Source organism: Bubalus kerabau, chromosome 3, assembly GCF_029407905.1.
Source record: "Bubalus kerabau isolate K-KA32 ecotype Philippines breed swamp buffalo chromosome 3, PCC_UOA_SB_1v2, whole genome shotgun sequence".
Classification (NCBI taxonomy): Eukaryota; Metazoa; Chordata; class Mammalia; order Artiodactyla; family Bovidae; genus Bubalus; species Bubalus kerabau.
In genome coordinates this window covers 21,671,270-21,683,464 of record NC_073626.1, presented here as the reverse complement: position 1 = coordinate 21,683,464, position 12,195 = coordinate 21,671,270, and the positions used below count along the sequence as shown (strand labels likewise).

The 12,195-nt window shown below is 39.9% G+C and overlaps 1 protein-coding gene and 1 pseudogene across 1 annotated transcript; one reads left to right on the top strand and one right to left on the bottom strand.

Moving 5' to 3' along the window:
- Positions 1-605: 605 nt before the first annotated feature.
- Positions 606-1,543, top strand: LOC129647464 (putative olfactory receptor 2B8; annotated as a pseudogene).
- A 7,539-nt stretch (positions 1,544-9,082) lies between these two features.
- Positions 9,083-10,027, bottom strand: LOC129647463 (putative olfactory receptor 2B8). The gene has a single exon (XM_055574551.1). It carries the CDS (start codon positions 10,025-10,027, stop codon positions 9,083-9,085), a length of 945 nt encoding a protein of 314 aa, XP_055430526.1.
- Positions 10,028-12,195: the final 2,168 nt, after the last annotated feature.

The following is a 12,195-nucleotide window of genomic DNA, read 5'->3' as shown; positions in this document are numbered from 1 at the left end:
AGAATAGTGGATTGGGTAGCCTTTCCATTCTTTTGGGGATCTTCCCAACCCAGGGATAGAACCCAGGTCTCCCGTATTGAAGGCGGATTCTTTACCAGCTGAGCCACAAGGGAAGCCCCTATTACATGTGATGTATGTGCATATCCAGTTATGTAGAATTATGCAATACATATTTAAAATAATCTTTCTCCCTTTGTCTACATCTTTCTTGCTCTTTCTAATCACTCTCCCTTGATTTCCCTCATTCTCACTTTCTCTAAAATGTACATGTATAATGATCATACTTTAATCCTATTAAACTCAATCTAAAAAAAGCATTTTATATGTGTGACTGATGCAAACCAAGATTCACTATTTGAGTTTATTATTATTATTTATTATTTTCTTATATTAGTTATCAACATATAACTAAATATATAACGTTTTGTGATAGTATAGAGCTCAATTTCATGAGTACATCATTTCTTCAAATAGTTGCATATAAAATTGCATGACCATGTCTTTGAACATGACAATTTTCCTCTTTATCCATGCACTGTTTTTGGAAGATACCTTTAATAAATTACTAAATGCTTGATTTGACAGGAGCCATGTGCTAACAAAGGATGGAACAGAAAAATGGAAGTTCTTTCACTGGGTTTATCCTATTAGGTTTCTCTGACAGGCCTCAACTTGAGCTCATCCTCTTGGTAATTCTTTTGATCTTCTACATCTTCACTTTGCTGGGAAACACAAGCATCATTGCATTGTCCTACTTGGACCCACGTCTTCACACCCCGATGTACTTTTTCCTCTCTAACCTGAGCTTTCTGGACATGTGCTACACGACTAGCATTGTTCCGCAGCTCCTAGTTAATCTCAGTGGAGCGGACAAATCCATCTCCTTTGGTGGCTGTGTAGTTCAAATGTACATCTCTCTGGCGTTGGGAGGTACAGAATGCATTCTCCTAGGAGTTATGGCATTTGACCGCTATGCAGCTGTTTGCAGGCCCCTTCACTACACAGTAATCATGCACCCCGGTCTGTGTGCCCTGATGGCTTCCGCTTCATGGATCACTGGTTTTGCCAACTCCTTATTGCAGACAGCGCTTGTCTTCCTTTTACCTCGTTGTGGGAGAAATAAATTAGCCACTTCTTTTGTGAGATCCCTCCTTTTCTCAAACTTGCCTGTGTTGACACCACCACGAATGTGTATGTGACCTTCTTTGCCAGTGTCATCATGCTTCTCACACCTGTTTCATTAATCATGTTCTCCTATGGTCGGATTGTCAGGGCGGTCTTAAGAATTAAGTCCACTAGTGGGCAGAGAAAAGCTTTTGGCACATGTGTGTCCCACCTCACGGTGGTCTCCCTGTTCTTTGGCACAGCCATCTCTGTGTATACTCAGCCCAGCAGCAGCGACTCCCAGGATCAGGACAAGTTCATGTCTCTCTTCTACACTGTCATTATCCCCATGACCAACCCCCTCATATATACGCTGAGGAACAGGGATGTGAAGGGAGCGATGGAGAAGGTGCTTTGGAAGGACTCTGACTCCAGATGATGGCTGAGGAGGACAGTTTAATGGAAGGACCTTGAATGCTAGTGCTCTTTAGATGTATTTGTGTATCTCACATGAGTCATCTAAAATTCCCTGTGAGAATTCTGAAGGGAATTGTTTACTTCATTACTGTTGAAAAGTGAGTGTTCAGATTCTAAGTTCATATACTCATTTCAACTTCCAGAGACGCTGATTCAGTGTTGTGATAGCATCTGCTTTGTAGTTACTGTTTTAAAAATCTCCAATAACTTTTCTTGTTTGTACTCCCATTTGGGTTCCACATAACTCCACATCTATTTGCAAAAAGATTGTATGTGTCTAAATTACAATAAGCCCAAATAAGATCATAAAACCACTGAAACACTGTAAGGAATATTATTAATAATATTTTCTAGGAGTTACTAGAAGATACCATTCATTCTCTTATTTTGATCATGTCTCTACGAAAATTCCATAGTTTGATGGTTTGATCAGATGTTTTTCACTGATGTAGGTGGAGCACTTATGGGGAAAAGAAAGTTGAATCTCAAAGAAAATCTTGCCGCACTAACCCCGCTAAAGCCATTCAGACATCAGGTGCAACTGTAACCTCAGCCGTGCAGCCGCCATATTGTGTAGGATCATTTCAGAGAAGGCCGCGCTAGGGCTCACTGAGCGAAGGCTACGATGCAGTGCTGGAGTGACGCTGGTAGCCCTTCGCTGGTAAGAACACCAGGTAGTTCTTACATGCCTTTTTGTACACAGCAGGACAAAAACACCGATGTGAGGCACAAAGTTGGTTATTTTAATTTTGTGAATCACCTAGTTCCTCTGTTAAATGAGATTTTTAAATGAGGAAATTTCGAGGGCATTATATCTGAGCAGCATATGACCCAAGTTCTACTGCATATTCTACATACACATTTTACCTCCTGTGATGCAGCAAAAGTTTCAAAGGGTAAAATATGTTTATATTTTTCTCATCATGCCATTTTATAAACTCTTTGATTTAGGCATCAATTGGTTAAGACATTAGAATGTCTCCTTTGCCAAACGTCCTGTGAAATTCAGATTTAGTGAAGTATAAAAATATTGAAAATTGCCCCTGATTCCCAGGAAATCCCATGTTTGGTGGAGATGTCCCCAGACTCATCAGAAGGAAATTGAAAAAACAAATATTGCGTCTATTAATTTAAAAACACATGCCTAAGCTTTAGTAGTAGCTGTCTAATTCTGAAATAACTGTTACAGAGTTCTGAATTATGAGTAACAAAATAAACATTCCAGAAAAAATTAATCTGCCATAGTAGCTCTTAGATCCCTACTATAGCTCAGTTTATAGCAAAAATTTATTTTCAGGTGTAGATTCTGTTTTTTGGTGTCAGTTAAATGTCACAAACAGTGATTTTTCTCTGGAGGTTAGAGTTTTGACTGTGCCATCCTCACAGAAATATTTATGATTTTTGGTAGATTTCCCCAGCATGTACCACTAGGCAAGTAAGTGCATTTGTGTCTCTTAGTGGAGACAAAAGCATGACCACTATCACACAGTTCCCTATCCTAGCAGCTAACCATCCTCCTGGGTCCTGAACCCTCTCAGCCAATTTGCCTGAGAAGTGGTCTTGCAAGCTGGACGTGGCAGTGTGGGTAAATTATATACAGGGTCAAGATTTTATCTATATTCCTAACAGCACCACACTCTTCACCCTTGAGTTAAACACTTGTAAAACCAAGGATTTTGACCCCACAGTAATGCTGAACATATACCTGATTAAAAGCAGTTTGGAGTGCTCTGTACTCTGAATGGTGAGAAATTTCCCCCTCTCCTTATTACTCAATCAGGTCTTGATAGTTATGCCCAAATAGTCACTTACAAATCCCTCAGTGATACTTTCTTTGGTACAGACCTCAAGGTCACATGAAGTCACAAAGCCCATTTTCCTGAGTGAGCAGCTACTTGTCTGCTCCTGAGGACTGCCACCAAACAGATTTATTTGTTTTAAGCAAATGCTTGAGCATCATTTGGATGTGTATTTTACTTCAGAATAAATTACAGATAATAAAGGTATCTAGATCCCAGGCTAAAATAATAATAAAAAAAGATCACTTAAAAGATACCACATACCTAAATTTCAGTTCTATTTTGTAAATTTTTCAAATGATATCTACTGTTACAAGCTTTCCCTCTTTAGTTCCCAGAACAGGGATTGAACCTATGCCCCCTGCAGAAGAAGCAGGGAGCCTGTACCCTGGAACACTAGGGAATTCCCTCCTTTTGAATTCTTAATATCTGTGAAATGGCTGCAGTGGGTGTATCCAGGCCTTGGCTAAATTATTTGATCCCATCTGGAGTTCAGAACTACCAATACACCCAAGAGAAATTCATAATCTTTCATCATTTTTGCCTTCTGAGGAACACAAGGTGAACACAGTGTGCTCAGGAAATGTGTCACCTTGGAAGCCTGAAGTATCAGTATGACTCCCATGAAACACAATTCCTTTATGTATTTATTTTAATTGGAGGCTGATTACTTGAAAACATTGTGGTGGTTCTTGCCATACATTCACATGAATCAGCCATGGGTGTACATGTGTTACCCATCCCAAATCCTCCTCCCACCTCCCTCCCCATCTCATCTCTCAGGGTCATCCCATTGTACCAGCCCTGAGCACCCTGTCTCATGCATTGAACCTGGACTGGCGATCTGTTTCACATATGATAATATACATGTTTCAATGCTATTCTCTCAAATCATCCCACCCTCACCTTCTCCCACAGAGTCCAAAAGTCTGTTCTTTACATCTGTGTCTCTTTTACTGATCTGCATGTAGGGTCATCGTTACCATCTTTCTAAATTCCATATAATTGCATTAATATACTGTATTGGTGTTTTTCTTTCTGACTTACTTGCTCTGTATAATAGGCTCCAGTTTCATCCAGCTCATTAGAACTAAATAAAATGCATTCTTTTTATTAGCTGAGTAATATTCCATTGTGTATATGTACCACAGCTTTCTTATCCATTCGTCTGCCCATGAAGTGATGGAACCGGATGCCATGATCTTCATTTTCTGAATGTTGAGCTTTAAGCCAACTTTTTTGCTCTCCTCTTTCACTTTCATCAAGAGGCTCTTTAGTTCCTCTTCACTTTCTGCCATAAGGGTGGTGTCATCTGCATATCTGAGGTTATTGATATTTCTCCCGGCAGTCTTGATTCCAGTTTGTGTTTCTTCCAGTCCAGCGTTCCTCAGGATGTACTCTGCATAGAAGTTAAATAAACAGGGTGACAATATACAGCCTTGATGTACTCCTTTTCCTATTTGGAACCAGTCTGTTGTTCCATGTCCAGTTCTAACTGTTGCTTCCTGACCTGCATACAAATTTCTCAAGAGGCAGATCAGGTGGTCTGGTATTCCCATCTCTTGAAGAATTTTCCACAGTTTATTGTGATCCACACAGTCAAAGGCTTTGGCATAGTCAATAAAGCAGAAATAGATGCTTTTCTGGAACTCTCTTACTTTTTCCATGATCCAGCGGATGTTGGCAATTTGATCTCTGGTTCCTCTGCCTTTTCTAAAACCAGCTTGAACATCAGGAAGTTCACGGTTCACATATTGCTGAAGCCTGGCTTGGAGAATTTTGAGCATTACTTTGCTAGCGTGTGAGATGAGTGCAATTGTGCGGTAGTTTGAGCATTCTTTGGCATTGCCTTTCTTTGGGATTTGAATGAAAACTGCCCTTTTCTAGTCCTGTGGCCACTGCTGAGTTTTCCAAATTTGCTGGCATATTGAGTGCAGCACTTTCACAGCATTATCTTTCAGGATTTGGAATAGCTCAACTGGAATTCCATCACCTCCACTACCTTTGTTCGTAGTGATGCTTTCTAAGGCCCACTTGACTTCACATTCCAGGATGTCTGGCTCTAGGTGAGTGATCACACCATCGTGATTATCTGGGTCGTGAAGATCTTTTTTGTACAGTTCTTCTGTGTATTCTTGCCATCTCTTCTTAATATCTTCTGATTCTGATGATCACAATATGTGTGTATATATATATATTTTCAGATTCTTAACCTTTATAGGGTACAAAAATTGTTACAAAATATTGACTATGGTTTCTTCTGCTGTACAGTTGGTCCTTGTTCTATTCAGCCTTTATCTTGTTGTCTTCTAGAGATAGAAGTGGAGAAGCCAATGGCACCCTACTCCAGAACTCTTGCCTGGAAAATCCCATTGATGGGGGAGCCTGGTAGGCTGCAGTCCATGGGGGCGGGAAGAGTCAGACACGACTGAGCAACTTCACTTTCACTTTTCACTTTCCTGCATTGGAGAAGGAAATGGCAACCCACTCCAGTGTTCTTGCCTGGAGAATCCCAGGGACGGGGGAGCCTGGTGGGCTGCTGTCTCTGGGGTCGCACAGAGTCGGACACAACTGAAGCGATTTAGCAGTAGCAGCAGCAGAGATAGAAGAGATACAATCTTCTCCTGGGTTTTGACAGAAAGTCTCAGGAGTCTTATTTTCTCAGCCCTGAAAGACTCTTGGACCTTAAGTTCTGCCCCTCAAAGACGTCTAGCTTAGCTTTTTAGCCCCTGCTTCATGAAGCTTCAAAATTTGGCAACTGCCTTACCCAAGAGAACTATGTGTTAGAGAAAGGACCCCTTACCCCAGTAAGTTTTTGTTTCCTAAGCATAATGGAGTTTCAGGATAGATTGTTCCATATTTTTGAAACTTTGATCTGGCTTTCTGGCTTCCCAGGGAGTCCACTGGAAATAGAAATGTCCACTGGAAACATCTGGCCACATAGTTGAGTCTCTTTAACTTTTCAGCTTGTCATGCTAGCCTTACATGAGTGTTTGGCTTTTCATGTTTTCATGGCTAAGTCTCTCTCTATGTGCCATGCTCGATCCTCAGCTCACACTCAAGTTCATCAAATGCTCTAAGAGGAAAAAAAAAAAGCACTTGCCCTTCAGGTCACCTCAGAAGTGTTCAGTGTTTTCTTTTATTCATGTCTACATCACCCTCATCACTTTCACAACATTTATAATAGCTTCATAAATATGGTTGCTAAAATTAAGTACAATTGTTCCTCAGTATTATTGGCCAGGGTTTGTTTCAGGCACTTCCTCCCACCCACTCCTATACCAGAAAAGCTGGATGCTCAAATCCTTTATGGAGAATGACAGATCAAATGGATCCATATTTGGTTGAGTCTGTGGCTAAGGAGGAGTGACTGGACTTGCAGTGGGAACTTTGATCAGCTGTAACCTAGTGCACCTTATTGGGAAATGAAATTCACAAAAGACTACCTTGAATGAAATGATAAATTTTCAGCATTTATTTTCTGAAAAGTAAAAAAATTAAGCATCTAGATGATTATAGAGTATGGAACTTTAGTACCAAAAAATGATATGATTATCAGTGAGTCTAGCTGTCATGGTTTGAAAGAAAACTCCAAGGGGTTGATATAAAAAAATCATATCTTCTCTATTACAAAAAATATAATCAGAAATCACTCATATTCAGTACAAGCAGAGATAAGAATAGTACAGACCTCAACAATTCAGTAATCTATTTTCACTTAAATGAAGAAAATCCTTGTTCTATTATTTCACTAGCAGAATAATACATGAAAAACCATCCAACTTTCCATTATTAAATAAGAACTATTTAAGAAGAACATATTTGTGCAAAGGAACACTGAGCTTACCAGACAATTATTTCTGTGTTTTACTTTTGTTTTATGAATTCCTTTCATTATCTGCCTTTTTATCATATCCTATTAAATACTAAAAATATTAAAATCTCTGGTAAAAGAAAATATTTTTTGCTACTAGTAAATTATGCCTTTTTATATGCTACATTATAAAAATACAGATATACAAACTGTTGGGAAGCGTAGTACAAAATAGCCGTATTAGGAGAAAGTCCTTGGGAAAATGGCAAAGGGCCAGAAGTACCCGGCTTTGTGTACTGCGGACAGAAAAATATCTTCTGCCTTTGGTTATGCTCGGAGCCAAGATTTAATAATAAATGGGGATGTTACTTGAGAAAACGGGTTGTGGGATAAGCACATGAGTCACTTAGAGCACACTGTCCTTGAAATGTTTTTACTGATTATGTGTTAACCCCATATGCGCTCTGCTGGCCGTATACTTTAAGTCTTTGTTCCTGCTTCTATAAAAAGGCTTGACTGCAGAAATAAACTTGTCAGTCCTTGCAAGAGACTGTCTGAGTGTCATTTGTTCAGGTTCGTTGCTTCCAAGTCTTGGGGAGAAAATCCCCAACACAAACAAATATTCACAACAAATGTCTTTTTCAGTCAAGATAAACTTAATTCAAGGCAATATAAACCCAGGAGTAGAATTTTCATCTGAAAATTATCACTATGATTTTTGTCTCAAGACCTGGTTACTAAGTATCTACAAGGAATGAAGAGACCAGAGAGACTCACAGGACACATGATCTTGAATTGAGATCATCATTAAATTGAGATCTTCAAGACAAGATTCATCTGAGTTGGCCAAAAATTGCTAATATCTAAACACTTTAAACAGAGAAGGCAATGGCACCCCACTCCAGAACTCTTGCCTGGAAAATCCCATGGATGGAAGAGCCTGGTAGGCTGCAGTCCATGGGGTTGCGAACAGTCGGACACTACTGAGAGACTTCACTTTCACTTTTCATTTTCCTGCATTGGAGAAGGAAATGGCAACCCACTCCAGTGTTCTTGCTTGGAGAATCCCAGGGACGGGGGAGCCTGGTGCTGTCTATGGGGTCGCACAGAGTTGGACACTACTGAAGTGACTTAGCATAGCATAGCATAAACACTTTAAATCTATTAAAGATAGTCAATGGATAGAAGAAACTTAGATCACTGAGAAGATAAACCCAAATTTTATGTGAAAGTAACAAAAATACTTAGTGTGATCATTTAGAATCAAAGTATTCTGCTAATATCTGGTTTATTTAAAACTTTTAAGAAGTAAATGATTTGAAGTCCAGCATCCATACAGAAAGTGCAAGTACTTTAAGTTTCAGGTTTGATGAATTTTCACAGATTGAATACTTTATATTACCAATATCCAGATCAAAAATCACAACCTGACCAGAACTCCAGAATGCCCCTCCCCCACATATCTTCCAAGGGAAAACTCCCAGTCCCCAGGGGAACCACTGTTCTGACTTTCAATACCAGAGATTCGTTGTGCCTTGGTTGAATTTTACGTAAATGGAATCATACAGTAGGAATTATTTTGTATCTAGTTTGCTCACTGTAAGTCATGTTTGTAAGAATCATTCATGTTTTTGTATGTGTAATTATTGTTCATTCCATTAATGTGTAGTACATGATATACCATAGTTTATTTTTAGAATATCTTATTTAACATATATTCTCCCTAGCAAAAGGTTTAGCTCAATGGGGACAGGAGCCTCTGTTTCACTGATATGTCTCAAGTACCTAGACCACTGTCTCACACATAGATGTGTTTGATTAAATTAACCAGTTTTTAGTCACTCAGAAGTGTTCCACTGAAGAACTTCCTGGGCCTGCAAGCACTGCATTAACTTTGCCTCAAGTCTAGGATTCTCCTCATTTGTCTCCTTAGTGCCCCTTTGACTTCCTTGTTTCTCAAAGTGTAAATCAGGGGATTAAGCAGGGGAGTCACCAGAGTATAGAACAGTGCAATGCTTTTGTTCACATCCTGTGAATAGCTGGAAGGAGGCTGAAGGTACATGGAGATGAGCGTCCCAAAGAAAATAACCACTACCATTAGATGAGAACCACAGGTTCCAAAAGCCTTCTGTCTCCCTTGGGCCGACTTTATCTTCAGGACTGCACGGGTAATGTGACCGTAGGATATTAAGATGAGTGACAGGGGCACCACCAAAAAGAACACACTGACAGCAAAGAGTTCAGCCTCATTGACAGAGGTGTTGGTGCAGGCCAGTTTCAGCATCACTGGAACTTCACAGAAGAAATGGTCCACTTGGTTTTTACCACAGAGGGGAAGAGTCATGGTCAGTGCTGTCTGGACTACAGAATTACCGAAGCCTGTAAGCCAAGAAGTTACAACCAGCTGCAAGCAAAGCTGGGGATGCACGATCACCATGTAGTGGAGGGGACGGCACACAGCTACATAGCGGTCATAGGCCATGACAGACAGGAGGACGCACTCTACTCCCCCGAGTCCCAAGGCAATGAAGAGCTGGGCCACACAGCCGCCATAGGTGATGGTCTTGTCCTTCCCCTTAAAGTTGGCCAGGGTCTGAGGGACAGTGCAAGTAGTCAAACAAAGATCCATAAAAGAGAGGTTGGAGAGGAAGAAGTACATAGGGGTGTGGAGGTGAGGATCCATTGTTGACAAAAGTATAATGGCGCCATTGCCTAAACAGCTCAAGGAGTAGATGATCAGGATGACCGCAAAGAGAGCCGTTTCCAGCTGGGGCTGGTTGGAGAAGCCCAGGAGAATGAATCCAGAGAAGGTGCTGTCGTTAGCTCTTTCCATTGTACTCTGCTTGTTGGAGTTAAGAGGACTCCATACTTTTATGTTTAATCCACTTCTTTTCTCCTAGACTTTGATTAGAAGCTTGAGGCATTTTCACAGTTACCCTTTTGTTGACAAAAACAGGAATGCTAGAGAATTACTATGTAAGAGTATCTTCTATGTTTCACGCACTGACCAAAGCACTTTCTAGGCAATTTGTCAGAACAACTCTATAAGCTTGGCATTATCATGATTTCTACTAAATATATGAAGGAACTGAGGGTTAAAGAGGTGCAGTGATTTTATGAGAGTGATGTACTTAATAAACCACTGAGGCAGGATTCCAACAGACTCTACAATATAAGTTTTTAACTGTTGGGGACACTGTCTGTCTTTATGACTGTATGAACTAGAAAGATAACTCAAAAGTTTCTCAAAAATTAAATCTAGATGTTCTAAATAAGACACAAATATGTACTGCCTCATTACTAGCTTCCCCACCCCCCACTCCACCCTGGAGGATTGAATATATTTAAAGACCAGCTTTCCTGGTTATGTTCTGTGTAGAGAAAAACCTTATTTTTCTGAAGATGCAAAGATAATAGAATTTACTATTAACAATTTTATTCAGTTGGGAACAATACATTTTAATGTGTGGAGTAATGGAGCCTTTGGTGTTGAGTCTGTAATCATTTCTTTGATTGGAAACGTTTTATTGGAAGTGATCTAAGATTTTATTGTATCCAAACTGCAAGTTCCAGAGGGACTCAGTCTGAGTAACCATCATTGTAACCACCTGCAGTGAAAACTCAGGAAATCATCACTAGCTTTTAATTTTCTTTCACTTTATAAGTCTTTTGAAATTGTAAAATGGACTGGAATGGGTGTATTTAACTCAGATGACCATTATACCTACTCCCGTGGGTAAGAATCCCTTAGAAGAAATGGAGTAGACATCATAGTCAACAAAAGAGTCCAAAATGCAGTACTTGGATGCAATCTCAAAAATGACAGAATGAACTCTGTTTCCAAGGCAAACCATTCAATATCACGGTAATCCAAGTCTATGCCCCGACCAGTAATACTGAAGAAGCTGAAGTTGGATGGTTCTATGAAGACCTACAAGACCTTTTAGAAGCAACACCCCCAAAAGATGTCCTTTTCATTATGGGGGACTGGAATGCAAAAGTAAGGAGTCAAGAGATACCTAGAGTAACAGGCAAATTTGGCCTTGGAGTACAGAATGAAGCAGGGCAAAGGCAAATAGAGTTTTGCCAAGATAATGCACTGGTCGTAGCAAACACCCTCTTCCAACAATACAAGAGAAGACTCTACACATGGACATCACCAGATGGTCAGTACCAAAATCAGATTGATTATTTTCTTTGCATCCAAAAATAGAGGAGCTCTATAAGGTCAGCAAAAACAAGACCAGAAATTGACTGTGGCTCGGATCATGAATTCCTTATTGCCAAATTCAGACTTAAATTGAAGAAAGTAGGGAAAACCAGTAGACCATTCAGGTATGACCTAAATCAAATCCCTTATGATTATACAGTGGAAGTGACAGATTCAAGGGATTAGATCTGATAGATAGAGTGCCTGAAGAACTATGGACAGAGGTTCATAACATTGTACAAGAGGCAGGGATCAAGACCATCCCCAAGAAAAAGAAATGCAAAAAGGCAAAATGGCTGTCTGAGGAGGCCTTACAAATAGCTGTGTATAGAAGAGAAGCAAAAGGCAAAGGAGAAAAGGAAAGATATACCTATCTGAATGCACAGTTCCAAAGAATAGCAAGGAGAGATAAGAAAGCCTTCCTCAGCGATCAATGCAAAGAAATAGAGGAAAACAATAGAAGGAGAAAGTCTAGAGATCTCTACAAGAAAATTAGAGATACCAAAGGAACAGTTCATGGAAAGATGGGCTCGATAAAGGACAGAGATGGTATGGACCTAACAGAAGCAGAAGATATTAAAAGAGGTGGCAAGAATACACAGAGGAACTATACAAAAAAGATCTTCATGACCCAGATAATCACCATGGTGTGATCACTGATCTAGAGCCAGTCCTTCTGGATTGTGACGTCAAGTGGGCCTTAGGAAGCAGCACTACAAACAAAGCTACTGGAAGTGATGGAATTCCAGTTGAGCTATTTCAAATTCTAAAAGATGATGTGGTGAAAGTGC

What these genes read in the sequence shown, in the direction of transcription:
- LOC129647463 (XM_055574551.1), bottom strand. Translation starts at nt 10,027, where the DNA reads ATGGAAAGAGCTAACGACAGCACCTTCTCTGGATTCATTCTCCTGGGC.